Source organism: Endocarpon pusillum, assembly GCF_000464535.1.
Source record: "Endocarpon pusillum Z07020 unplaced genomic scaffold scaffold371, whole genome shotgun sequence".
Taxonomy (NCBI): Eukaryota; Fungi; Ascomycota; class Eurotiomycetes; order Verrucariales; family Verrucariaceae; genus Endocarpon; species Endocarpon pusillum.
In genome coordinates this window covers 37,618-60,732 of record NW_006916354.1, presented here as the reverse complement: position 1 = coordinate 60,732, position 23,115 = coordinate 37,618, and the positions used below count along the sequence as shown (strand labels likewise).

At 50.6% G+C, this 23,115-nt stretch overlaps 8 protein-coding genes across 8 annotated transcripts; 5 read left to right on the top strand and 3 right to left on the bottom strand.

Moving 5' to 3' along the window:
- Positions 1-267: 267 nt before the first annotated feature.
- On the bottom strand, positions 268-834 carry EPUS_05991 (uncharacterized protein; the record flags this gene model as incomplete). The annotated part of the gene is made up of 2 exons (XM_007804987.1): positions 268-346; positions 527-834. 2 exons carry the CDS (start codon positions 832-834, stop codon positions 268-270), a joined length of 387 nt encoding a protein of 128 aa, XP_007803178.1.
- Positions 835-1,421: 587 nt separating this feature from the next.
- On the bottom strand, positions 1,422-3,869 carry EPUS_05990 (uncharacterized protein; the record flags this gene model as incomplete). The annotated part of the gene is made up of 4 exons (XM_007804986.1): positions 1,422-2,810; positions 2,867-2,947; positions 3,001-3,732; positions 3,807-3,869. 4 exons carry the CDS (start codon positions 3,867-3,869, stop codon positions 1,422-1,424), a joined length of 2,265 nt encoding a protein of 754 aa, XP_007803177.1.
- A 2,567-nt stretch (positions 3,870-6,436) lies between these two features.
- Positions 6,437-8,407, top strand: EPUS_05989 (uncharacterized protein; the record flags this gene model as incomplete). Its single annotated transcript, XM_007804985.1, has 1 exon — positions 6,437-8,407. One exon carries the CDS (start codon positions 6,437-6,439, stop codon positions 8,405-8,407), a length of 1,971 nt encoding a protein of 656 aa, XP_007803176.1.
- Positions 8,408-9,284: 877 nt separating this feature from the next.
- On the top strand, positions 9,285-10,796 carry EPUS_05988 (uncharacterized protein; the record flags this gene model as incomplete). Its single annotated transcript, XM_007804984.1, has 2 exons — positions 9,285-10,381; positions 10,436-10,796. 2 exons carry the CDS (start codon positions 9,285-9,287, stop codon positions 10,794-10,796), a joined length of 1,458 nt encoding a protein of 485 aa, XP_007803175.1.
- Positions 10,797-11,367: 571 nt separating this feature from the next.
- Positions 11,368-13,445, top strand: EPUS_05987 (uncharacterized protein; the record flags this gene model as incomplete). Its single annotated transcript, XM_007804983.1, has 3 exons — positions 11,368-11,526; positions 11,586-11,865; positions 11,998-13,445. The coding sequence occupies 3 exons, from the start codon at positions 11,368-11,370 to the stop codon at positions 13,443-13,445; spliced, it is 1,887 nt and encodes a 628-aa protein (XP_007803174.1).
- A 1,988-nt stretch (positions 13,446-15,433) lies between these two features.
- EPUS_05986 (uncharacterized protein) lies at positions 15,434-17,062 on the top strand (the record flags this gene model as incomplete). Its single annotated transcript, XM_007804982.1, has 2 exons — positions 15,434-15,550; positions 15,608-17,062. The coding sequence occupies 2 exons, from the start codon at positions 15,434-15,436 to the stop codon at positions 17,060-17,062; spliced, it is 1,572 nt and encodes a 523-aa protein (XP_007803173.1).
- Positions 17,063-18,282: 1,220 nt separating this feature from the next.
- EPUS_05985 (uncharacterized protein) lies at positions 18,283-19,703 on the bottom strand (the record flags this gene model as incomplete). Its single annotated transcript, XM_007804981.1, has 2 exons — positions 18,283-19,053; positions 19,107-19,703. 2 exons carry the CDS (start codon positions 19,701-19,703, stop codon positions 18,283-18,285), a joined length of 1,368 nt encoding a protein of 455 aa, XP_007803172.1.
- Positions 19,704-20,826: 1,123 nt separating this feature from the next.
- On the top strand, positions 20,827-23,106 carry EPUS_05984 (uncharacterized protein; the record flags this gene model as incomplete). Its single annotated transcript, XM_007804980.1, has 2 exons — positions 20,827-21,908; positions 21,963-23,106. 2 exons carry the CDS (start codon positions 20,827-20,829, stop codon positions 23,104-23,106), a joined length of 2,226 nt encoding a protein of 741 aa, XP_007803171.1.
- Positions 23,107-23,115: the final 9 nt, after the last annotated feature.

Genomic DNA, 23,115 nt, shown 5'->3' with positions numbered 1-23,115 from the left:
TGGTAATTTGTGCAAGGAAATTATCATCAGATTTGTTCTGTGCAGGTAAACCATTACCTGGTACGAAAATGGTGCTCACCAAGACACCGAAACGCCCTCTAGCATGACTCCTCATGTCATGTCAACAACTGTAGAGCACCCATCCTAACACAAGTCACGAGCCCATTCTTGCCAGGAATTTGGCGTATGTACAAGTTCACTGGCACCGATCCAGCAGCAGTGTCTTTGTTCCTGCGTCTTGGACATTCCAGTGAATGAGCACGGGTCCTACTTCTTCTCCGGATCCTCCAAGATGCCCTCGATTTCCAACCGTCTCCTCGCCTCCTCAAGCGCCCATGTTTGTATCCTATTACATGCCACAGGTTAGCAAGCAAGCACACCTTTCTTTTTTGAATCCCCAATCCCATCGAAACCATCTACATCAAATACCTTCCCCCTTTCTCTCATACAGATCCCCGCAAATCCCCCCCCCTCCCCTTCTCTCCCGAAGTCCAACGAGAAGAAAAGAAGCGACGAAAACACTCACGAAGTATCCGGCTTAAAAGCATAAGCCACACACGCCAAGCCGATACTGCCGTAGAAGCCGTAGAAGAACAGATTCTCCCAGCCCTCCTTCTCGTACTTCTCGCCTGGTCGGATCCCCCAGAGCCAGCCGCCCGGCGGGTCGTAGTGGGAGCTGTGGTCGTCGCTGCCGCCTGAGGATCGGGCTTGAGTGGTGGAAAGGGGCCGTACGGGGCTTGTTGCCACTGCTGCTGCCGTTGGGCGTGGAAGGGTGGAGGCGAGCTGGGGGCGAATGGTCAGGGGGGAGAGTGTGGCGAGCCGTCTGGTGAGCATCGTTTTTTTATTTTGTTTGGATCTTTTTTGGTTGACGTGGAAGGGTAGGGAAAGGAATGCGTGGTTGGGCTTCTATGCGGGTTGTGAGATGGGAGGGGATCTTGTCAATGGAGGGTTGGGAGGTGGCCGCCGGGCAATTGGGATGGTGATTGGGAAGTATGTGTCTAAGCAGAACCCTGTATTGGCAACCAAATCGATTCACTCAGTCTGGTTGTAGACACGCAGGTATGTTGCTGCCAGTGATGTGGGTTCTGTGTATGAAGGTTACTGTGCTGCTTGCGGTGAGGTTCGGAATATTGCCAAGTAAGTCAGATATGCCAAGACATTTATATCCCCAGTGGCGGCAACAATACTAAGTCGTAGCGAAAACATCCTCTCACCTCATACGAATTACAAGGTGCATTGACATGCTGGAAAGTTCACGTATTATACAGTCTTCGTGTCTCTTATTGCTAGATGGGAAGAAGGTTGATTCTAATTTGGGAATGTGTATGGCGCCCTCTCTGCGCTCAAAGCCTCAAGAACGAGCTCCCTTTTAGCGTCGTGATGGCATCTGTTTTGTTCCGAATGGATTAAAACCTCAACTACTAAACTTGTTTCTGGACGACGCCGGCCTCATTCGCCTGGGCAGTGATCTTCTTTTTGTATGCCTTGACATCGCCCGGGAATTTCTCCACCACCCCGTTATCACAAACCCAGAGGCTGGTACAGACATTTTGCAGCATTGTCACATCGTGACTGACCATAAGGACGCCACCTCCAAACTGGTTCAGAGCTAGTGATAGAGCATCCATAGCTTCTATATCGAGATGGTTGGACGGCTCATCAAGGACGAGGATGTGCGGATTGGTAAGCGAGAGGCATGCAAATGCCACACGGGACTTTTGACCTCCTGACAACAAGTCCATCTTCTGAAGACCGGTCATGCCGGTGATGCCAAATGCGCCGAGATGGCGACGATACTCTTCGTCAGTTCTGCCAGGGTAGTTCTTAGACATGAAGCCTACGGCCGAAGTCGCCATGTCTAATGCATCGACGTGATGCTGAGCGAAGAAGCCGATGCGTAGTCGTGGATTCTGGGAAATCAGACCAGAGGTTGGTTGTAGTGCACCGATGAGGAGCTTGAGCACTGTGGTCTTACCAGCACCGTTGGGTCCGACAATGCCGATTCGAGAGTCTAACTGCACGTCCAGGTCCACATTTCGAAGAAGTAGCTTGTCCGGAGTGTAGCCAAACGCGACATTTGTCATCTGGATGATCGGAGGAGACAGCTTTTCCACATCTGGAAACTTGAAATGCACTGTGTACTCGGCTTCCGGGGCCTCGAGAAGAGGCATCTTTTCCAGCTTCTTGATGCGGGACTGTGCTTCTGATGATTTAGCAGCGTTGTAGCGAAATTTGTCGATGAAGGCCTGTAGATGAGCTCGCTGTGCCATCTGATTCTCATACTCTCGCTTGGCATTCTTTCTTCGCTCTTCCTTGGTAGCGTAGAATGAATCGAAATTCGATCCTTTGTAGTAGTCTAAGCGTTCTGAATGTTGATGGATGATATCAGTAGCAACTTCGTTGAGGAATGCTCTGTCGTGAGAGACTACCAGTACGGTGCTCGGATATGTTTGTAGGTAGTTGGACAAGAAGGTAATAGAAGGCACATCCAACATATTGGACGGTTCATCGAGAAGTAGTAAGTCTGGCTCGCAGAAGAGGGCACGCGCCAGTGCTAACCTCATTCTCCAACCGCCCGAGAATGTCTTTGTCGGATACTGCTGCCGCTCTGTAGAGAAACCTAAGCCAGCAAGAATACTAGCAGCCCTAGGCTCTGCCTTGTCTGATTCCATTTCGGCCAGCTTAGCATGGATATCGCTCAACGTAGTATCCAGACCTTCTCGCTCTGAGTCAAGTCTGAGAGCATCTTTCGAGGTATCGGCCATGGAGCTTCTCTCGGTCTCCAATTTTGCGAGTTTTCTCGATATTTTCTGCAGGTATTAACATTAATCCGTAACCACTCAGAAGTACAATTTTGAACACATACTTCCTGCTCCGCCAGCAGATGCTTCCGCCAAACATCGGCATCGAGGACGGCTTGCAACGCAGGAGTGTCGTCCCCATTTATCTGCGAAAAGTCATTCTTGGGTTGATTTGGAAGGGGAAAGTGATTATTCCTACCTCCTGTTCAACATGGAGAATGGAGATATGTGTGGGGATTGCCACTTCTCTTCTGCTCAGTGCCCTCAGCAAAGTCGATTTACCGATACCGTTCTGACCGACTAGACCATATCTTCTCCCGTACGCAAGTGTAAGCGACGTATCAGTTAGGATACGCTTGCCCGAGATAGACACGTCGATGCTGTCCACCTTTATGTCTTTGCTTTTGGTTTGCGAGTCCTTGCCTAGTTGAAGTGGATTGACTTGCATGAAGAACTCCTCGTACGATTGCGTGCTGTCCGGTTGGTCAAGGAGCCTCGAAGCCTCGTATTCGACGTTCTTCATCACTTTTTTGTCCTGTTTGGCACGGATCTTCCGCTCTGCCTTTTCAAGCTTCTTCTTATCGACCTTAGATTCAACCTTTCGCGCATTAGTAGCTTCTAGGTCAACTCCGCCGCTGGTCAATCCTAATGTGGAAGACACATTCCTTTGCGAGCTGACTTGGATAGCCTGCTCCAATTTTTTGGCCGCCAAGGGCCTTTGTCGTCTCTCGCCATCCCCGTCATCAGCAGAACTTAGCTTGGAAATGAACCTCTCAACCAAATCGCGGATCGAGGTCTCATTTTGCTTGTCAAAATTCCCGGATGCGGAAACAAGCAATGTAGTTATAGTCTCCAATGCCTCTGTTAGTGGTGATTGAGCAGATGCATCCTCATCCGAAAAATACAGTTTTGAAGCGTGATTAAGATATCCCTTGACGGCGGTCAGTCAGTGCCTACAGTGTGCAAAACCATAGATGAACCAGAGAGTGGGATGTTTATTCTCACCACGGTGTACTCAGAGACGACATGATCAATGTTGGGTATCTGAGATCGGATTTCCGACTCCATTCTAGGCTGCCAAAGTGCTTGATAGCTTTATCGAATGACTTTGTCGATACTTGTACTACGTAGTACGTAGTACGCATCAAGGAAAAGAGATTGTGGCGTTGTGGCTTGACTTTTGGTGCGCAACTCTCGAGTGGCCAAGCGTGGTATTATTACTAGTACTAGTAGTAGGCGATCAGCAATCCTTTAGCACTGCGTTGATGACTACGGACTACGTACTACGTACTACGTAGTATGATCGTTCCCAACTGCTGTCATTAATTAAGTTAGCTTCACTCCAAGCACATCACCGATTTCATCTGGTAAACCCGTGCTAAATTGGGGGGGGATGATTTGCGGTGGCGGTCACTTGTCGCTGGTTAGTTGGTGTTCAGTCGTCACAGATTGTCTCAGTCATCATATCACGACATAATTACCAAGTGGTGGCCGACTGAGGATGATGAATACTACATCTAATATTCATCGAAGACTATTCGTGTATTTCACACACCCTCCCAAGTTTCTTACCGGACGAAGCCACTATAGCCAATCGAAGGCTCGTCTCAGCTTGCCTTGTCCGGTCCAACAATTTCTGACACGCCAGGGCACGCGTTCAGAGCACGCGACTGGTAGACACCAGTCTCGGTTGGAGCGTGATCTTTGCCTCCAAGAAGCTACTCAGATCCTGTACGGCTCACGTCGCTGCCGGCAGATTCATTACCATAGGGTATGCGAAATCTGTGCAGCAATCTCTATCGAGCCGCCCCCGAAGCTATCTGCGATGTTCGATCTTGCATGCAGCACAAGCATGCATACGGGGCATTCCGGATGATCTGCCAGCAGACTGCTGTCCTGCTCATCGCCGCCCTTTCGGAAGAGATCAATCACAGCTTGCTTGAAAGCTGGAGACAATGTGTGCAAGCTGCAGCCCACGGTTCTCCACTTCTAGCCCAAACAATTGGTCTCGGCCCACCAAATAGCTGGCTGTTCTAGTGTGGTGCAGACGAGCCACTCCAAAGACCCCTCCATTGTGACCATCTTTACCTCGTACGGATAACAAGGCTAGAGCCACGGCAGAAAGATCCCGTAGGCGTGTCTATCTCCCATATCTATTGCCAATGGCAATCAGAGTCCCCCATTGTAGCACAAGAAGCATAAGGACAAGTACCTCGATGTCAAGCAAGGTATTTGATAAAGGGAAGCCACTCCCTTACCTCGTGTAATGTTTGACGTTCTCATCCTACATGAGTTGCAAGAGATCAGCCTGAAGGTGTTACTCCATGGTCATGCAGCTGGGATTGCACAAAGGCTTCAAATCCTTGTTCCCGGAATAGCTCTTCCAAGCCACGCCGAGTGTTAGCTAGCCATAGTTTTTGATGTTTCTGGCTGTTACTACTTAGTTGTGGACTGTCAATCTGCATGGCTTAAACGCTTGTCCATGCTAGTTAGACTGATTGCTGGAAAGCCTCAAGTTTCGCTGCGAAAGAACGTTACAAGTGGACATGATCATTTATACGTGTCACCAAAAACTTCCCTCTGCCTGATTAGCAGCTTGTCAGAAATTACCTCACCCCTCGCAGGAGCCAGCGGCAGCGTGGCAAGCAAACCAATACGTCGGAGCCAAAGTTCCTCCCGGGAACCAATGCGACACCTAGAATCTGACTTTTGTGGGCAGTAGGAATACGGAGTAACAGAGGCTCCCACACGGTACCGAACTCGAGGAGGAGATGTTTTCCGAGCGTCTGATGTTTGAGGTTTCAGATTTAGCGACTTAAGCATAAGTAGAGCATGGTACCCAGCCGTCTCCGGCAGGGGAGCAGTCACATCATTCAGGCACTATCCGCGACCAGACAATTACTACTTGCAAAGCCCGTTTGCATACCGACTGTAACAGCAATCGTTTTCTTGGTCCTGTGCCACGTAGATTGAAAGGACAACTGAGTGAGGGACAGCAAGTCTGTCACAGAGCGAGATGACCTCAGCCTGGAAACTGGCGGAGATGGTGATAGGCAGAGACGCGCCGCGACTACTGGCTAGGGACATCGAACCTGGCAGGTGGTGTCTATTGTCCAGGATCTTGTGAACTCAGGTCGGTTAGGGGATAGGTTGGCAGTGAGGAGCGCGGACAATGCGGCAGAGCTTGAGCATGAGCATGCGTGGGCATGCGTGGGCATGCTAAAGGGCTAGTCGCTCCCCTGAACAGGGCTTAAATTTGTGGAGATCCTCCGCCGCATTCCGCCAAATGGGTCTAGTTAGCGAGGCAGGAATTGTTTAGTTAAGGTGTAAGTTAAGTTATTCTGTACCGTAGTGCGGCGGCGTTGCGCGATAATCTTACAGTAAACCCAACTCTCAAGGCTGAGGTATCGGCATCCATCTCTTTTGTTCCCGCGGGCCCTCCAATTTCTCCTCGACGGGCAACTCTGGAGAAGTCGCACATATACGATTGCAGAGCGAACATCACCCATTATGACAATCCAATAGTAAGGGCTTGATACCCTTGGTATCCAACTGCCTGAACATCTCCCAGTATTGGAATCGCCGAGCTTCAGCACTGAGAGTCTACAAACCGGCCAATGCAGGGCTGAGTGGCCATGTTGGACTGTTCTCAGGGCTATCACACACCTCAACCTGACCCTCATGCTTCTCCGGATCCCCCACCAGAAGCTGATCCTCAACCACCCTTTTCCGCTCTGCGGCCGTCATCGTGTTCACTTCAGAGAACGTCTCTGAATCTTTCTGAGCCGACATCAACAACTTCTGGCTCCGAAAATGAACGACTGTTTTCTTCAGGAGATGAAGACTCAATGGAATTTCAGAGCGATACCGCATACGACTCAATGGCAACAAGGGCTACAACGAGCAGTAACTCAGATCTTCCCGGTCTAGAGATTGAAAGACTGTTTGACGATTCCCCTGGTCCCAAAACAAAAAAAGAAACCTTGTTATCCCTCGAAGATCTCATACCACTGGGTTCATTTAGTGAACCGTCACAGCATGACGAAACTTCTCTGGATAGTTTAGAAAGCCTCTCTACACCAAGAGATGACCATTCTAGCAACCCAGAAGTTGTTGAATCTTTTGCCACTCCCGTTGCTGCTCGAGAGAGCCAGTCACAGGCTCGAGACTTCTCTTCTTCTTCGCCTCTTTCGACACGTTATCCTGATGTCCAGCAGCATGAAAAGAATCCCACAGAGCTAACCACAGAGCTAACCACAGCTCAGAAAGAAGGCACGACTTGTCTTGATGGGGATCTTTGGGACGACGAGTTCTGTGCCAAATCGACTGCTACATGGAGACCGGTAAGTCCTGAGTTGCCTCAGTACACTTCCTGGAGGCTCAGCCCGCCGCTGCTACCAGCACACCAACATCCACCTCTACCGCTCAGGCAGGGTCTTGACGACCTACGTGAAGAAAAACGCTTGTCAATTTTCGACTGGTCGGAACAACAGCGATCTGACCATGACTCACTGCATGGCTCAAGCCCTAGACCCCGGACGATGCACAGCAAGCAGAGCAATGACGGCCGTGGGAGCCGCGCACCTGGACGCCGCGCACCGAATGCTCTTCATCTACGCAGCCAGAGCGTCCCTGCAGCCAAGGAGTCTTACCTAGACAGTGATCCTGGGTACCCACCAGCCAAGTTCGGTACCTGGGGCCTCGGCAACAAAGGTGTGAGCGAGGAATGGACAGACGACTTCGAATTCGACGAGCTTGAAGAATGTGATACCCAGCAGGTTCCTGAGAGATCAGGAGCAGGGATGAAAGTGCCCCAAGCCATCATCGACCGGCAGGCAAGCGTCCATGGCCAGTTTGGTCAGGTGCAAGAATTTATGCTGCTTGTCGAGGAACTTAAGAGGCTCAAACACCAAGGCACCTTGTTGGACTTGATGAAAGGGCCTTCACATCATCTATGGGATGATGCAGAAAACATCATCAATTTGGCCACCCTGAACGAGGATGACGAGGAGTTCGTGCCACCCCTCTCGCCCGGCTTCTCCAATGGCTTTGATGATTTTGACGTGGATACATTTGTTCCTCATTCGCCAAATCAGCCGCACTTCCTCAATACCGAGGACGAACACAAAACATTCATCAATGCAATCTTAAACTCAGCACCCACAACACCGGCAACCGGACGGCCCCGTGGGGAGAGTTTGGCGCAGGCCAAGTCCTTCCTCCAGACAATTCATCAGAACCGTACCGGTATAGAGTCTTCCCCGTTCGAAGATCAGGGCCAACCTCCAAAGCTACCTTTCGATACGCAGGACCTACGTGATCTTGTCATCAGGGCAGGTGTAGCTACTAGAGCTCTCAAGGACCTTGTTCGTAAGGCAGAAGATGTCCTTGCAAGTCCTGATCGGACCCCAAAAGAGCCTCAAGATCCCCCTTTCAGTCAGATATTCAATAGACCTCAAAGCCCATCTCCAATATCTCCTCCAATCTCTCAGAAACCTCCTCTCGTGAAGAGTACCAGCGTGAACAGTTATATGGAAGGGTCATTGGCTGGCAGTAACAACGAACCAGATAGACTTGGGCACATGAACTTGATGACAGTGGCATGACTCACAGCAGCTTGACATGACTGAGGCCAACTTCATTGATGTACATTACGGCGTTTGAGATGCATTTAGCGACATGCGAAAATAGGAGAAATGGGTTGGACTACGCATGGTGGACCTTGGTTATCGCACGCGACCTAACCAGTTGCAGCTGGTGGTCATTTTCCTTCTCCTTCGGAAACTCATCTAGGTTGGCAGTTCCATCATCGGCGTGGAAGGAAAGATGCGGCAACGATGGTCTGATGGAATGTGATTCTGGTAATGGCTTTGGCCGCTATTGAGCCTCTTATTGGCGTGGAAGAGTCCTCTCACTTGGGTACTTGGCGTACGGGTGGCACGCTGTGGATATCTGTCATGTACCACATGGCACCAGTGTCTGTTCACTCCGGGTCCTCGTCTTGGAAGGTAATGAACGGTTGACTAGAAAAAAGCGAACTTGGTTGAATAGATTTGTGTTTCTGACAGCTCCAGTCGTTGTCATCAATAATCCAAATCATGCTTACTTGTAACGTGGTACCCACCTTGCAGCTGAACAGGGGTTTGCGTATACAATGCAGGGCATGAACGGTGGTAGACATAATATTATTACATACTTTGGTCAAAGCCAGAGAGTCACCCAAGCCCTAGCTTGCTAGATTATCTCACGCATTTGAAATGTCACGCTCAACACTCCAAGATGCCAAGTGAGATCAACAGCGCCATTACGACGACTTCAATCACAAGAGAGAAACACGTACTTGGATGTGGACGATGGTTCCACCGTTCCATCGTGTAACTTGTGTTGCAGAGTCCCATACAAGATGGGTAGACAGCAAACAATCCCAAACAACCTGCCTCGTTTGCCTTGGATACGTCCTTGGTGAAGGTCTCCATCTGTAAGATGACACATACATACTTTATTCTGGCATCGACTGCCCTTCTTTCTCTGGCTACTGCGCAAACAACTTGCCTGAGTTCTCTAAGACCATCATATTCGGCAACTGTTGCCTCTGGATACCAAGTAGGTTTGGTGGCAACTGGCCTAGCAAGACCCCGCGGAATTCAATTCGACAGAGCTGGGCATCTTCTGGTCGTGGAGGCATCCAGAGGTGATGATCCTGCAATTTCTGCCCTTACTTTAAACGATGGCGGTGGCATATGTGTCGGAGAAGCAAGCAGGAGGACAGTGGTTCGTGGTCAAGGTGTAAGCGTAATTCCATTGAACAAGTATGCAATGGCTCATTGCTGGGCACAGGTGAATCATGGGATCGCCATCTCTAATGATGGAACTGTTCTCTATGCTTCTTCTATGGAATCTGTTTTCTCTTGGACGTATGATCCCGCGTCACAGTCTGCTTCAGAGCAGCGTACTTTGGTGGGAGCAATGAGTGGTTCTGACCATCGTACCCGAACGCTGCTCCTCTCGGAGATGGTCAACGATACCCTGGTCATCAGTCGTGGCAGCGACTCGAACATTGACCCGGTAGCCGCCGACATTACATCCGGACATAGTCAACTTAGAGCTTTCAACATCGGTAACCTGACAGACGACCAGAACTATACTTACGCGAGTGACGGCCTTCGCCTCGGTTGGGGTCTTCGAAATTCTGTAGGCGTCGCGGAGCACCCCATTACAGGGGGCATCTGGAGTGTGGAGAATTCTGCCGATAACCTGCGAAGAGATGGTGCTAGCATTCGACAGGATAATCCGGGCGAAGAATTGAATTTTCATGGCTATCTGAATGGTACCGAGTACGAGCGACAAGGAGGCAACTATGGATATCCACAATGCTATGCTGTATGGGAATCCGAAGCTCTACTACCAAACGCCAATCTACCGGTTGGAGCACAGTTTGCTGCTGATGGAGACGGTGGCAACGACACTTATTGCGCTGCCCAAATACCTCCTAGACTTACTTTCATTGCTCACCAAGCGCCCCTCGACATCAAATTCAACAACAGTGGTACCGAGGCATGGATATCTTTCCATGGTAGCTGGTATGCGATCTTTGATAGTTATTGGGTCTGCTTCCATATGCTAAGCCATCACAGGAATCGAGACGTACCGAGCGGTTATAAGCTGGCGATGGTTTCCTTCGAAAATGGGGAGCCTGTTGCAGCTCCTGACAACAAGACTGCTGCGCTAGACATATTCGCAAACGTCGATAATGATGCATGTCCTGACAACTGTTTCAGGCCAGCCGGTCTTGCTTTCGACGCCCAAGGCAGGCTGTTCATGACATCCGATGCAACCGGGGAAATCTATGTCATTGCTCGAGAATCAATGTCAAGCCCAGCCGGCTCGGCTACAAATCAGTCCTCGCAAACTGGCGTCGCTCAAAGAGTTGGCGCCGCAGCCTCCAGCATGCTTGGGCTGACTGTTCTCGTTGTTTATGGTCTGATATTTGCATGACAGATCGCTTGGGAAAGAGCTTCTCCGGCATAATTTAGCAAAGATCTAAGGAGCTTTTCACAACCTTTCTGGCTCCCAGTACCATTGTGAGTTCTGAATGGTGGTATCCACTTGATATTCAAGCTTGCCGGCATCGCTTTAGAATTCTCGTGAATTTGGCATACCCTCTTAGATGTGGAGACCCGTGCTCGTTCCCTTCGAACCTATTTATTGATGTGGCACTCTCTACAATCAATTCGATTTGTGTTAGTGGCTTTTATTACATAGTAAGGCTCTTATCCTCTTTGACTTTGAACTTCATCTAAGTGTGAGCTCATAAATATGTAAAATTGCCTCTCCTACATTGCTGACAAGTCACTCCAGTCTGTTCCAGCAAGTCAGCAAATCTCGATTTTGGTTGACCTGATGTTTACAGTGGTCGACAGATCGAGGGATAGGCACAATATCGTGATTGATCACTAGCATTTTTCATTGCATTTCGATGACTGGAAAACAACATCCCCGGTCATCTATAACGTCTCAATTCCTTCGAAATTGGAACTTTGACAGTATTCAGACAGCAGAGAGAGCCATGTTTGGTGATGACGAATCTGAGCTCAGCGACAACATATCCTTAACGTCTTCCATGGACATCGACATGGACCCTTTTGCATCCAATACGAACACGGCCCATCCGAAACCCGATACCGCAGTCGAGGGTTTCTCTATCCAATATCTTCTACCCCTTGAAGTAAGACGATTGATTTTAATTGCATTAATTCGCCTGCGCTAACATTGACCACTTTGTAGATCGTGGAATTGATTGCAATCAGGATTGCAGACGATGCTGATCTTATGAACTTCGTCTTGACTTGCAAGGATTTCGCAACAGCTACTGTCCTTGAGAAGTCAACTGTCTGGCGGACACGATTCTTGGCTCGCTATGATCATCCTATCATCGAAGGCCCTTATGAGTTCCGTGTTGCCTATCAGCTTCGTGAATTGGTACTGAGAAAATTTCCATCCTTCGCGAGCATAGGTACAGCTCGGTCTAGAGCCGCTCTAGAGGTTTTGAGAGACATGGTGCTGGGTAAGTATCATATCACCCACACCGATTCCTAAGCGGCACGCTGAGCTGGGGACGGATGCGCTGCGGGAGCGAGCATCTAAAGTGATTATCAATCCCTATCTTTCATGTGCTGACGACCTACTTCCTGTACAGAGACATATCACAGCCCACACGGTCCGAAACGTACTCGTTCACGAAACCTGGAAGTACTTTCTAGTCCCAAGAGTGCTCCGTACATGGAAGAGTTCCTGTCGTCACCCTTCTTTGCTTACGATGTTGTACCGTACGGCAAACAGAATGGACTCTTTGCCGCGTTACAGCTTGTCTTCTCCCACCTGGTACTCCACCCTAGCTCTGATTTTGCAGTCGAGACAAAGGCTTCACGTGACAACTATGACTTGAAGATAATATATCTTTATGCACTTCCTTTGAGAACAATATATTATGCACGAGAGTCCCAGGTTCAAGACATTGAACCCCAAAAACGAGACTTGAGACTTGATCTCGAAGCCCTGCTTCACATACGTAACTTCTGGAATGGCCACCTAGCATACAACGCTACGGGATTGTACACCAATCCTGTCCCTACCTATGGGGAAATGGCTCGTATGTTGGTTCGACGAAATCATGCACCGCGAGCATGGGACAGAGCAATCCAAGAACCGGCAGAAGTCCAAGCACATTGGCACGGGCACTACTCTTGCACTCATCCTACTCCCAGGTACATAACAGACATTGAGGAGCATCAAACCTGTGCAGAGGATTGGATGCTCCAGTATGGCAAGGACGGTGTCCATCCATTAACACTGGATCTTCAAGCCACCAATTCTACACAACGTGGATGGTGGCCTCCTATATTTGCAACGATACCAATAGTCGAGTCAACAACGCCGCATGCAGATGCAGATAGTGGCCATGTGTACATTCGTGGTATTGCCCCCTTCCTCTCGCCTACGAGCCATCCAGACATGTATCCAGCATACAAGTCACTACGAGTAAGAGGGGTCATTCATCCGCTTCCGGCGCAGAAAGAGATCCCTGGTTGGAGGAGGATTGTAATGGTAATGTATCAACCGACGCCGCGTTACCTACTTGCTGTTCTGGATGTGAACTCACCTGAGAATGACGACCCTTTCGACCAGATTGAGCCCATTGCTGCTCTTGAAGCACCGAACATGAACCAGGAAGGGGTTGCCGAACAGTCAACTGCTTTCGACCAGATGCAGGCACAAGACCAGGGCCAGCCTCAGCCTCAGCCTCAGAACCCAGCACAGATGGTGATAGATGATGCAGTACCAGCCAGTTCCGAAGAAGAGGAGAAGGCGATGAGAGAGGAGCTTGAAGCTCGAGAAGAATTGAAGGGGCCACTGGGTCCAGCATACCTGACTAGGGACTTTATTGCAGAGATGGAGGATAACCTGCACCCACCAGAAGAGATTGCTTGGGAGGACATCGGCTATGCATATATCTACGAAGGTGTCATCATACCAGGCGGAAAGATCATGATGGGCAGACATTGGAGGTGTGGCCCACCTACGGTGGTGGATGGCTTTGAGCTGGGAAATGGTGTCGACAGAGGTCCATGGGTATTCTGGTGCTGAGGTTGGAGGCTAGACGTACTGAATAGCACAGCTGCCGACTCGATGAGGGAATGGATGCGACGAGCTTCTGATGGGAAGGAAGCCGAACAGTTTTCATGGACAGTACATGGTAGTTACGCACCGTTCAAAGGGCCTCTAATACTACTAACGTACACTACCACTTGGCGAGACACCCCACTTGGCGAGACAGTTTGCACACACTTCACGCAGTAATTCTATCACTCAAATGGCCCAACATCCACGTCCAATTAAGGAAATAATGAAGCTGACGATACTTCCTATTTAAGCCTATCTGAGAGAATTCTTATGCGTAACGAATCCTCTCCACGGTGCGTAATTTGCACCCTGGAGGGCGCTCTGCCCTCTTTGGCAGCCCTGACCTCCTCAAGATTCCACGAACGCTGCACCCTCTCTTTTAGCATGCGTTTTGAGCGCTTTTTGACCTCTTGCTGATGAGATTGCTTGCGTAAATTGTTGAGCTCATTTTGAAGCAATTGCGCGCCAGCATGCTCTTGAATAGCTGCGTGGCTGAGCTTGCGTACAGAGCGTCGAGTTCGAGGACTAACTTTGGCCTCAATTTGCGCTTGAAGCTCTCGAATTTCATCTAGCTTCTTCGGAGTGCTATAGAGATGGTTAGGACCGGAGCTGGGTGCCGAAAATAGTGGGACGGAAGTCCCACTCCACTCTATTACTTCTATCTTCAAAATAGTATAGGAAAACCATTTCGCTCATTTACGGCAGCTACTCTTTTGGGCATCGTAGCAATTGCCTTATTGATCTCCTCCAGAGTGATTTTATCCCACTCCTCCTCAATTGCTCGCCGCAGCTCCTCTGGATCAGTAATAAGGCCTCGATTCTTTAGCCTCTGCTTCAACAACCTCCAGATGCTCTCTATAGGGTTCAAATCAGGCGATTCCTTCATCAGTCCATCCCTTAGGAGAAAAGGCCTATATAACGTTAGGGAGGTCCTCATGCTCTGGAAACATATGATGCTCAGGATTCTTGCCAGTAAAGATAAGATAGGGCTTAATAGCCTTTTCTGTATTTATACACTCGATAATAGAGACCCATTGAGTATTAACTGATGCTGGAGCCACTGGGCGACCTATAGCAGGGTCAAAAACAACGTATTTCGACGCTATTTGCCCTATCTGAAACCCTGTTTCGTCTATATTGTAGATATCTTGCAGCTCAACTGCGTTTTAGCTGCAGAGCTGTTTAAATTCGGCAAAAAAGCATTTAATAACGCTAGAATCAAGGGCCATGAGTCGTTTGATATCCATTAGTCGATTTCGCCGCGTTTTAAGCTCTGGATGGCGAGCTATTAAACGCTCCACGTAGTGTTTGCCCAATTGAATCTTATCCCCCTTGCTAAGTAGCAATTTTGTAATCATTCGACGGATTTGAGCGTAATTCGGGCATAAATGCTGCCTTTGTAGGTCTCGGAAGTATTGAATCAGCACTTTTCTTCTTGTTTTGATAGCCGTTGTGAAATGCGATCAGTTTCTGCTATAGAGGGTCGCCCTGCGCGTCGATGGGCCAGGGTCGAATTTGGAACGTCGTAATAGCTCGCAGCTTTACGAACTGAGTCAAATAGGCCTAGATCAACGTCATTTGAGGCCTGCTGAATAGAATGCTCCTTGTTTGAGTCCATTTCGAGCTATTTTGGTAGAGCTATAGCTGTTCGAAATTTGAGTGTTGCCGAACGCCCTGCGCGAAAAACTGTCTCGCCAAGTGGTAGTGTACGTTAGTAGCGTGCTGCAGTGGCAGTGGATTCAAGTCTTGGCGTTTGGCTAGGTCGGGAATCTTATCTTATCTTATCTGATCTGATCTACATCTCATCAGCCTCGGTTCTGAGGTTCTGAGGTTCTGAGGTTCTGGTGACCACACACTGAGTCTGTACCCACAACCTCACTTCTTCTGCCTGTGTCTTCCCGACTTGTCTCTTACTACCTTCTCCCATTTGACTTGCTTTGTATCCCGCAAGCATGGCCGATGCACTTTGCGGCCCAGCAAATCCCCTCCAGTCCTTTAAGAATCACTCCCAAGTCGACCGCAGTCTCCAGCAAGATCGGACCGTTGGCGCAAGGCATCTCCCTGCACAGGTAGACTCACCTCCGTGTTTGTATGGACCCCTGAAGTCGTACTGACACCTTCCGCAGGGATTCCGTACCCCAGATCCACGAGCAGGTTCTCTAGACGCTGAGCTTGCCGCTTTCGAGGCTGGCTCTCAGCAACCTTTGTACCATCAACAGCCGCTGTTTGCTTCTCATCTACATTCCGAGACTTCTCAGTCACTTCCTCAGCCCTACCAACAAAAGGGACACTCTGCGCCTCGATGGGCAGCAGACTTTCAGAATCTATATTTGGGTTCAGCTCAAGGTCAACCTATTTCGCAGAACCAATTTCGACCTGAAGCGCCTCTGATGCGGCCGAATGTTGAAAGAGCTGCAGGCGGATGGCGTGATGATTTCATGCGACGACAGCAACAATACTCTTTTAGCAGTTTGAACGGAGCACAGCCCATGAGGTCTCAGATGGCCGGTCTTGGCTACATGCAGAGCCAGCCAATGTCGCAGTATTATTTTGCCCAGCAGCAGCCAGGGATCTATCAAGAGTTGCCTTCCTCCTCGGTAGAAGAGGTGCGTCAGGGAGCATACCCTGATATAGCACACAGCGCAGCCTTCGAAGCTGCTTTTGCGCAAGCAGAAGGTGCCTATGTATCTAAAGAGAAAGAGACACAATCAGATCTGTCCAACTCAGAAGTAGTAGCAGGCGTCCGGCTCGACCCCATCTTCAATAATCAAAGCTCCGACCTCAACAGAAGTCAACCCACCACTCTCGAACCACCCGAACAGACCCCAATGCCAAATTTCCTCGAACAGGAAGACCTACCAATGCTCATCGGCTCTGACTCCATATCCTACAACGACCACGAAATGACACGAAGCGCCGAGCAAAACAGCCGCAATGCCGACGAGCTCGCCCGCACAGCCGGTCGACTACTCAACTCCATGGCTGGGGAAACATCTCCCAAGTTCGAGCAATCTCAGTTCCTGTCCCTGATGCGCAAGATCCGAGACGGCCAAGTTGTAGTGCGAGGCGACGATTTTCACGAGATAGACAAGAGTGCCGATACAACCAGAAATGAGGTCTCGGAAAATGCGCCACCACCCTCGGCTTCTGCATCCATGAACCCACCAGGAGAGGTGCAGGCAGGGCGGCGAAACGACGCTTTGGCTGATTACCAGAACCAACTGCTAGCGCTGCAAGAACAGAATGAACGACGGGACTTCAGGGCAAGGGGCGGGAATGATGAACCCATACGAGAGGAGACACGATCAGGAGAAGTATGGGGTTCAAGGTCGGAGGAGGAGATTGCCAGAGCCCAGGAGGATGTTCAAGCGTTACATCCGGGCGGGAGTGGATATCCTATGCCTGCTCGAGCACCGCGGTCGCCCGAGATGGAGGATAAGCATAGGTATGATCATTGGGCCAGCGGTGGGATTGGGATCGAAGACGACGAGGGGAATGAGGAGAATCACGGGTTGGCCGGCAGGTTTAGCAAGGTGACCGTTCGGGATGAAGGTGATGATGCTCGACTTAATGGGGTTTGACGTGCATGATGATGGAAGGGAATAGACTTCAGTCACTTCAACAGGGCTAGGGATCGCATTGAGGACGTTGCTCAGCAGCCTGGGAAAGTGGTACGATAGGTATAGCTGCTGGGATTACCGAGTGGCAGGGTCTGTCCGTACGCGGCATCGGGCTCATGCAGTTCTCTGACTGGATGCGTGGTAGATTTGCTCTGCTCTGCTTTGCTTGGAGCTATGTGGGCTACCACAACAGCATGGAAGGAAAACGACGCTTGGGCCTTTGAGCTTGCGGATTTGGGCTCTGAGCGTTCGATAGCCCATGGCAAGGCATTTTGGTGGCGTGGCATGGCATTGCATTGCGAAATTCGAGCCCGCAGTCTTCCAGAGCCAGAGCAAGGGGGGAAAAACACACACAATCCATTTCAAAATCGTGTTGATTCCAGACTTCTCTTGTGATAGAGGCCCTCCTGTTCCACTGACTCGCTATGAAGGGATCTAGCCAGCGTTGGTGGAAGGCGGACACAAAAACCTCGTCTGATCAAATAGGGTGTCTCTATACTGCTCCCTTTCGCGCCTCACTGCATCCGTCTATCTTTCTTTCTGTCTCTCTCTCTCTATTTCTCTAAACTTATTATTTCCTGACGAGCGGATGGGTGAGCCAGCGCCTCTCCAGCACCAGACGATCTCTGCCCAGGGGACTCACTCTCTCGTAGTGGCAGAGAAAAAACCTCTCCCTCGTCGTGTGTGCGCGTAAGCTTCTATCCCAGCATCGATCCCGCACATTACTCTCGTCCCTCACTTAGACATTACAACCCCCCAACCTGAATCCATCCATCGAGCAATCAATCCAAATACGCAATCGCCACCCCTGTAAAGGCCGTCTCACTCGAATAAACCACCCTCTTCCCCGTCCCATCCATCCCAACACGGTACACCGAACCCCCCAGGTCAGCCAGATAAACACATCGGTTGCTGACATCCAGCCGGATCCCAATCGCCTCATGCAGATGTCTGGTCAGGATATTCCGTTCCGGCAGGACCGCCAGCGCGGGGTTGGCGGGTCTCGCGTCTCGGCCCACATACGAGACGTTCAGCGAGTTCCCGCCCGGGTGCTCGCCCCTGTCTGTCCACCAGAGGGATTGCGAGCCTGGCTCGATTTCGAGGTCGATGCATTCGGGGAGGTTGGAGAAGAGGAGCTCGATGTCGGGACGGGAGGAAGGGGTGCAGTTGGGAGGGGGTGGTCACGTTGGCACGGAAGATGCGGCCTTGGCCTGCTTTGCTGCGCCCTTTTTGCGTCCAGTAAAACGTGCTCGTGCGAAGCGGAGAGGGTCGCTTGCGTGGTCTGGGTTTGCGGGGTCGCCGGTTTGGATCAGGGTGGTTTTGTTGGAGCCGTGAAAGTTGCATCGGCTGACGCAGAGGCCTTCGCGGTCGGAGAAGTAGAGGTGGGAGTTTATGTGATCCATGGCGAGTTGTTTGGGAGTGTGGACATGGCCTTTGGGAATGATGTATTGGATGTCGGAGCCGTCGAGGGTTGCCGACATGATGGAGCCGTCTTTGCAGCCTGTTACACCCATGTCGGTCCAGAAGATACGGCCAACTTGGAGGCTAATGTCGATTCCATCCGGGTAGGATTGCCTGGTAACGATTGTGTTGATTTGCCTGCCGTCTGGGGTGGTGGTCAAGATCTTGCCGGCTGTCATTGCTTCTTCCATAGAGTGGACATTTTCGCCTACACCCACATCCAGGAAGAACAATGTCGGTTGTGATGGCGTCTTTGGCACATAAATGTCCCCGTTGGCAATGGATTTGGAAACTTTCAGGAACCTGAGCCTCCCTTTCGGCGATCCCGCCCCGAACCTGCCTTCCTGGATATACTTCAACCGTAAGAAGTCTGATGTGAAGGAGCTCTCCAGGTTTCGCTCTGCAACGTATTCATCTTCTATTGCCACTACTTGGATCCGAGAACATTTCGCCCCAAAGAGTATCAACTTCCTCAGGGTCAGAAACATCCTCTGCGAGCACTGTTAAGACCTCTCTTTTCACAGCCCCATATTCGATCCATCACCATTCGTTTCGAACTACCGTGTGACACTGCTGTTATCAAACCCATTTTTTGGTGATGCTCGGTAAGAAAAGAAAGGACGCCTGGATCCGTTTCCGGGCAAGGGAGCAGTTCAACAGCTCGATTGTTCGGTAGAAGTGAGTAGCGTATATAGCAAGTAAGGTGCCGGCGCCTTGTGGTCGTCCTCGCAAATATAAGGTTCGAGGTGGAGGAAGAGGTCGAAGCAAGTATGCAGTCGGTAGGCAACATAGAATCTACCTCGCCCAATATATCAATTCTCGACTGCGACTGTCCTTGGCATGCTTCGACCACTAGCCAGACATTGTTCACCGCAGATGCAAGGTCTGCAAAATTTCGACATTTGCCCACTCGGCGGGAGTCTCGACCAAGCCGCTCTGCAAAGTTCGAGGCGTTTGTGTTTATATACCACAGCGCTGCATCGCATCGATCTTCGTCCAAGTCTTGGATGTTCACATCATATCCCGCAGAAGCCCAAAGACAAGCTATCTTCTTTGCTCTGCCTCCAGCGCCCAAAAAGGCAAGAGGTCGGTTGGACGTTGAAGCGGGCGGAGACCACTTCGGGGATTCCTTTTTGTCCATAATTCGCCTCCCCAATTGGTCTGCAAGAATGGAGGAAAGATATTGGGAAATTGGGAAATTGGCAACTGCGTTGAAGCAAGATCTAAGCATCGATCAAAGTCTTTCTTCAGGGTGAGTGCAGCTTCTGTGTGCAACTTCATAGTCTCCCAGTAACCTCAACGCATAGTAGATGCCTGATCTGGAGGGTGCGTTCTCGTCGCTTGAATCATTTGGCAGATGGAGTAAGTTAGTGGTTCGCAACAGTGGAGAGACGGTAGAAACAGCTCCACAGGCTGCAACCAGGGCCCACAAATCCATAGGTCTGTCCATGGATGGGAGTATTGCGTGTTATGCTAAGCTAATTATTGGACCCGAGTCAGGTAACGCACGTAAGGCCGTAAATATCGTACGTAGTATGGTCGGAAGCCCCATCTACATTTGCCTTCGGGCTACTCCGTAGAGATGTGCGGCTCGCCGGTAATAGTAGATGCTTGGCATAAGTCTTGGCATAACAACGACTCCGATACTAGCATTACTAGCAGTACTAGCGCATGACTACTTACGCTATCGGAATGTGGCCGGTAAGAGCCGCCTGCTCCAACCCAGATCAGCCTTGGTGTCCGGGACGCCGGACTTGCCAAGACCTGCTCTTCCGAACATTCGGACTTTATTCTCACTTCTGCAAGCCTTACGCGTCGAATATCGAATATCATCGGGAGGTCATGTCTCTCACTATCAGCAAGAAATCCAGCTCCCTCGAGATACAAACTTGAGGTCGTTGTGCGTTGTCGCCCATCATGGACGGTCCCCGTCCGGGAATGATGCATCCGCTCCCTCCGCCGGAACGCCAACCAGGGCCTCCAGCTACCAAAAGACAAAAAGTCGCGATAGCTTGCGACGTATGTAGAGCTAAGAAAGTCAAGGTGAGCATAACCTGTCGAACAATTGGTCCATAGTCTGACCAATTTCACGGTGCGATGGGTTGCGCCCTGTATGTTCACCTTGTGCGCGAAGGTCGGATCGGGGCGTGCCATGCGAATACACGTCCGAAGTGAGAACGAGCCATGGGCCCTCCAAGGGCTACGGTATGTTTAGCAGAGACTCGAGAACAGATCTGCATAATGAAAGGTCTGCCTGTATCAGGATGGCTGATAATGTACTAGTGCACCATCTCGAGCTCAAGTTACGCGAACTACAAGCCGAGAAGGGTCAGTCGCCTACCTTGGCCCATCAACGATCTGATCCAGGGACTTTCCAAGCCATCAATCACGCAAGACCGTTTGAGAAGCCATGGTCTCCGGCGGATCCACAGCACTCTGAGTTTACAGGGTCACCGTCAGCTCATAGGGGCCATTCTGCTCAGACTTCGCAGCGTATGGGCAATGGCGGCCAAAGCTACGATATGCCCACTCAGCAGCAGCTGCAGCATCCACCTCAGCAGCGCCAGTATACTTCTGTACCCAATCAGCCGATGCAAAGACCTCTGGTCTTCAAAAAAGGACGACCGAGAAACATTCAACCATTGCATTCCGAACCAGATTATGGTCAATGTGATTTCTTCGGCTCGAAAAGTGCAGGCTCTTTTGTGCAACAGATCAGGGCTGCGATAAGTGCCAAAGGCAATACACCCTCTCCGGGTCAGAATACTCCTGTAGTATCCGGTAGCCCATTACCCCAATTGCCGACGGTGCAGCCGAAGACGCACAATGGTCCGAGCGTGGAGTATGTCTTACCATCTCGCAAAACCGCAGATGGCCTGTTGGATGTATACTGGAACGCCGTTCATCCTTTGTACCCCTTTCTTGACCGTCGACAATTTCAGCGCATGTACGAGGGTACCTGGGCTGGCGAACCTTCCGAATCCGACGAATCACTGATGATGTGCACTCTAAATGTTGTCTTTGCACTAGCTTCGCAGTTCTCAGAGAGTCTGGCTCCTAAAGAAAGGGAGTCTTCGGCTCGAAAGTATTTTGATCGTGCGCAGGACTTGCTCAACCTTGACCTCTGGGACATTGGATCGGTTCAACTGGTTCAATGCCTGCTCTTGATGGGACAATACCTACAGAGCACCAATTCTCCACACCAAGCATGGATGGTAACGGGCCTGACTGTACGTATTGCAGAAGGTCTGGGGCTGCATCTGCCAGAAACCAGTGTTCGGATTGACGATGTGCACCAACGGGAGCTGGTACGAAGATTATGGCATGGCTGCGTCGTAATGGATCGGTGAGACCGGAGCTCTGTCTCTGATGCTTGCGTGCGCTAACGTGGTTGTGCCAGTATTTTGTCGATGCAATTCAACAGACCCGCAATGGTCGATAAACTCGGCTCCAATTCTGTTCCGCTACCCAATGCCGTGGACGACGAGCACATGGACAGAGGCCAACCAAGTGACTGTCCGCCTGTCATCGCTTTTTACATAAAAACACTAGAAGTCTTCGAGATCATGGCCAAGGTGATGAAGAATTCCGCCTCCTTAAACCGTGGGATTGGCACATACGCATCCCGAGATCAGTACAACCTTCTCTTTGGTGATTCAAACATCAACCACCTGACAGAAACACTAAAACTCGACCAGTCGCTCATGATTTGGGCTTCATCGCTCCCCAGCCATCTTCGTTCCGACTGCATCAGCAGTCCTAACTCATATAATCCTATCTTTCACCGTCAAGCCAATGTCCTCCGCTCCCGTTATCTCCACAGCCGAATACTCCTCTTCCGCCCTATCTTATCCCGCTTCTGCCTCGCCCAACCTGATACCACATACACCTCATCCTCATCAGATATGGAGCACGAATCCCTCCCTCAACACCTCGCACTGGCCTGCTCCAACCTCTGCCTGCGCGCCGCCCACGACGCAATTCACCTCATCTACAGCAATCTCGATCGCGAAAACATCACCGGCCCAGTCCCACAATGGTGGAACTGCATCCTCTTCACCTACTCCGCCGCCACCGTTCTCCAAGCTGCAAGGCTCAGACCAATGGGTAGCCCAAATTACAACATAGACACATCCTGGAACCACGCGCTGGAAATCATCCACTCATTTGAACCCCTCTCCCCACTTGTCCAGCGCTGCGTTCTGGCACTGGAAATCCTGGCCGACAAGATCACTGAGACGACTAGCCCAAATAACCACACTGCTGCACCAACGGCGTCCACGACCACGGCAGGATCGTCGTCGACGTTGCGTCCGAATAGCGCCTCAGTGCCAACAGCGAGGAGTATGCCTACGCCCAATGCACCGCACTGGACGGAGAAGCCGCCACCACCGCCGGGTGGGGTGGTGGAGGCGGCAAATGCGCTACTGCCCGGTATGGGTGAATCGTTGGATGCGGGAGGTGCGGACGGTGGAGGGACGATGGGATTTGATTTCGATTTGAATGATATGAGTTGGCTTACTAGTGCGCCGGTAAATCTGTGATGCGTCTCC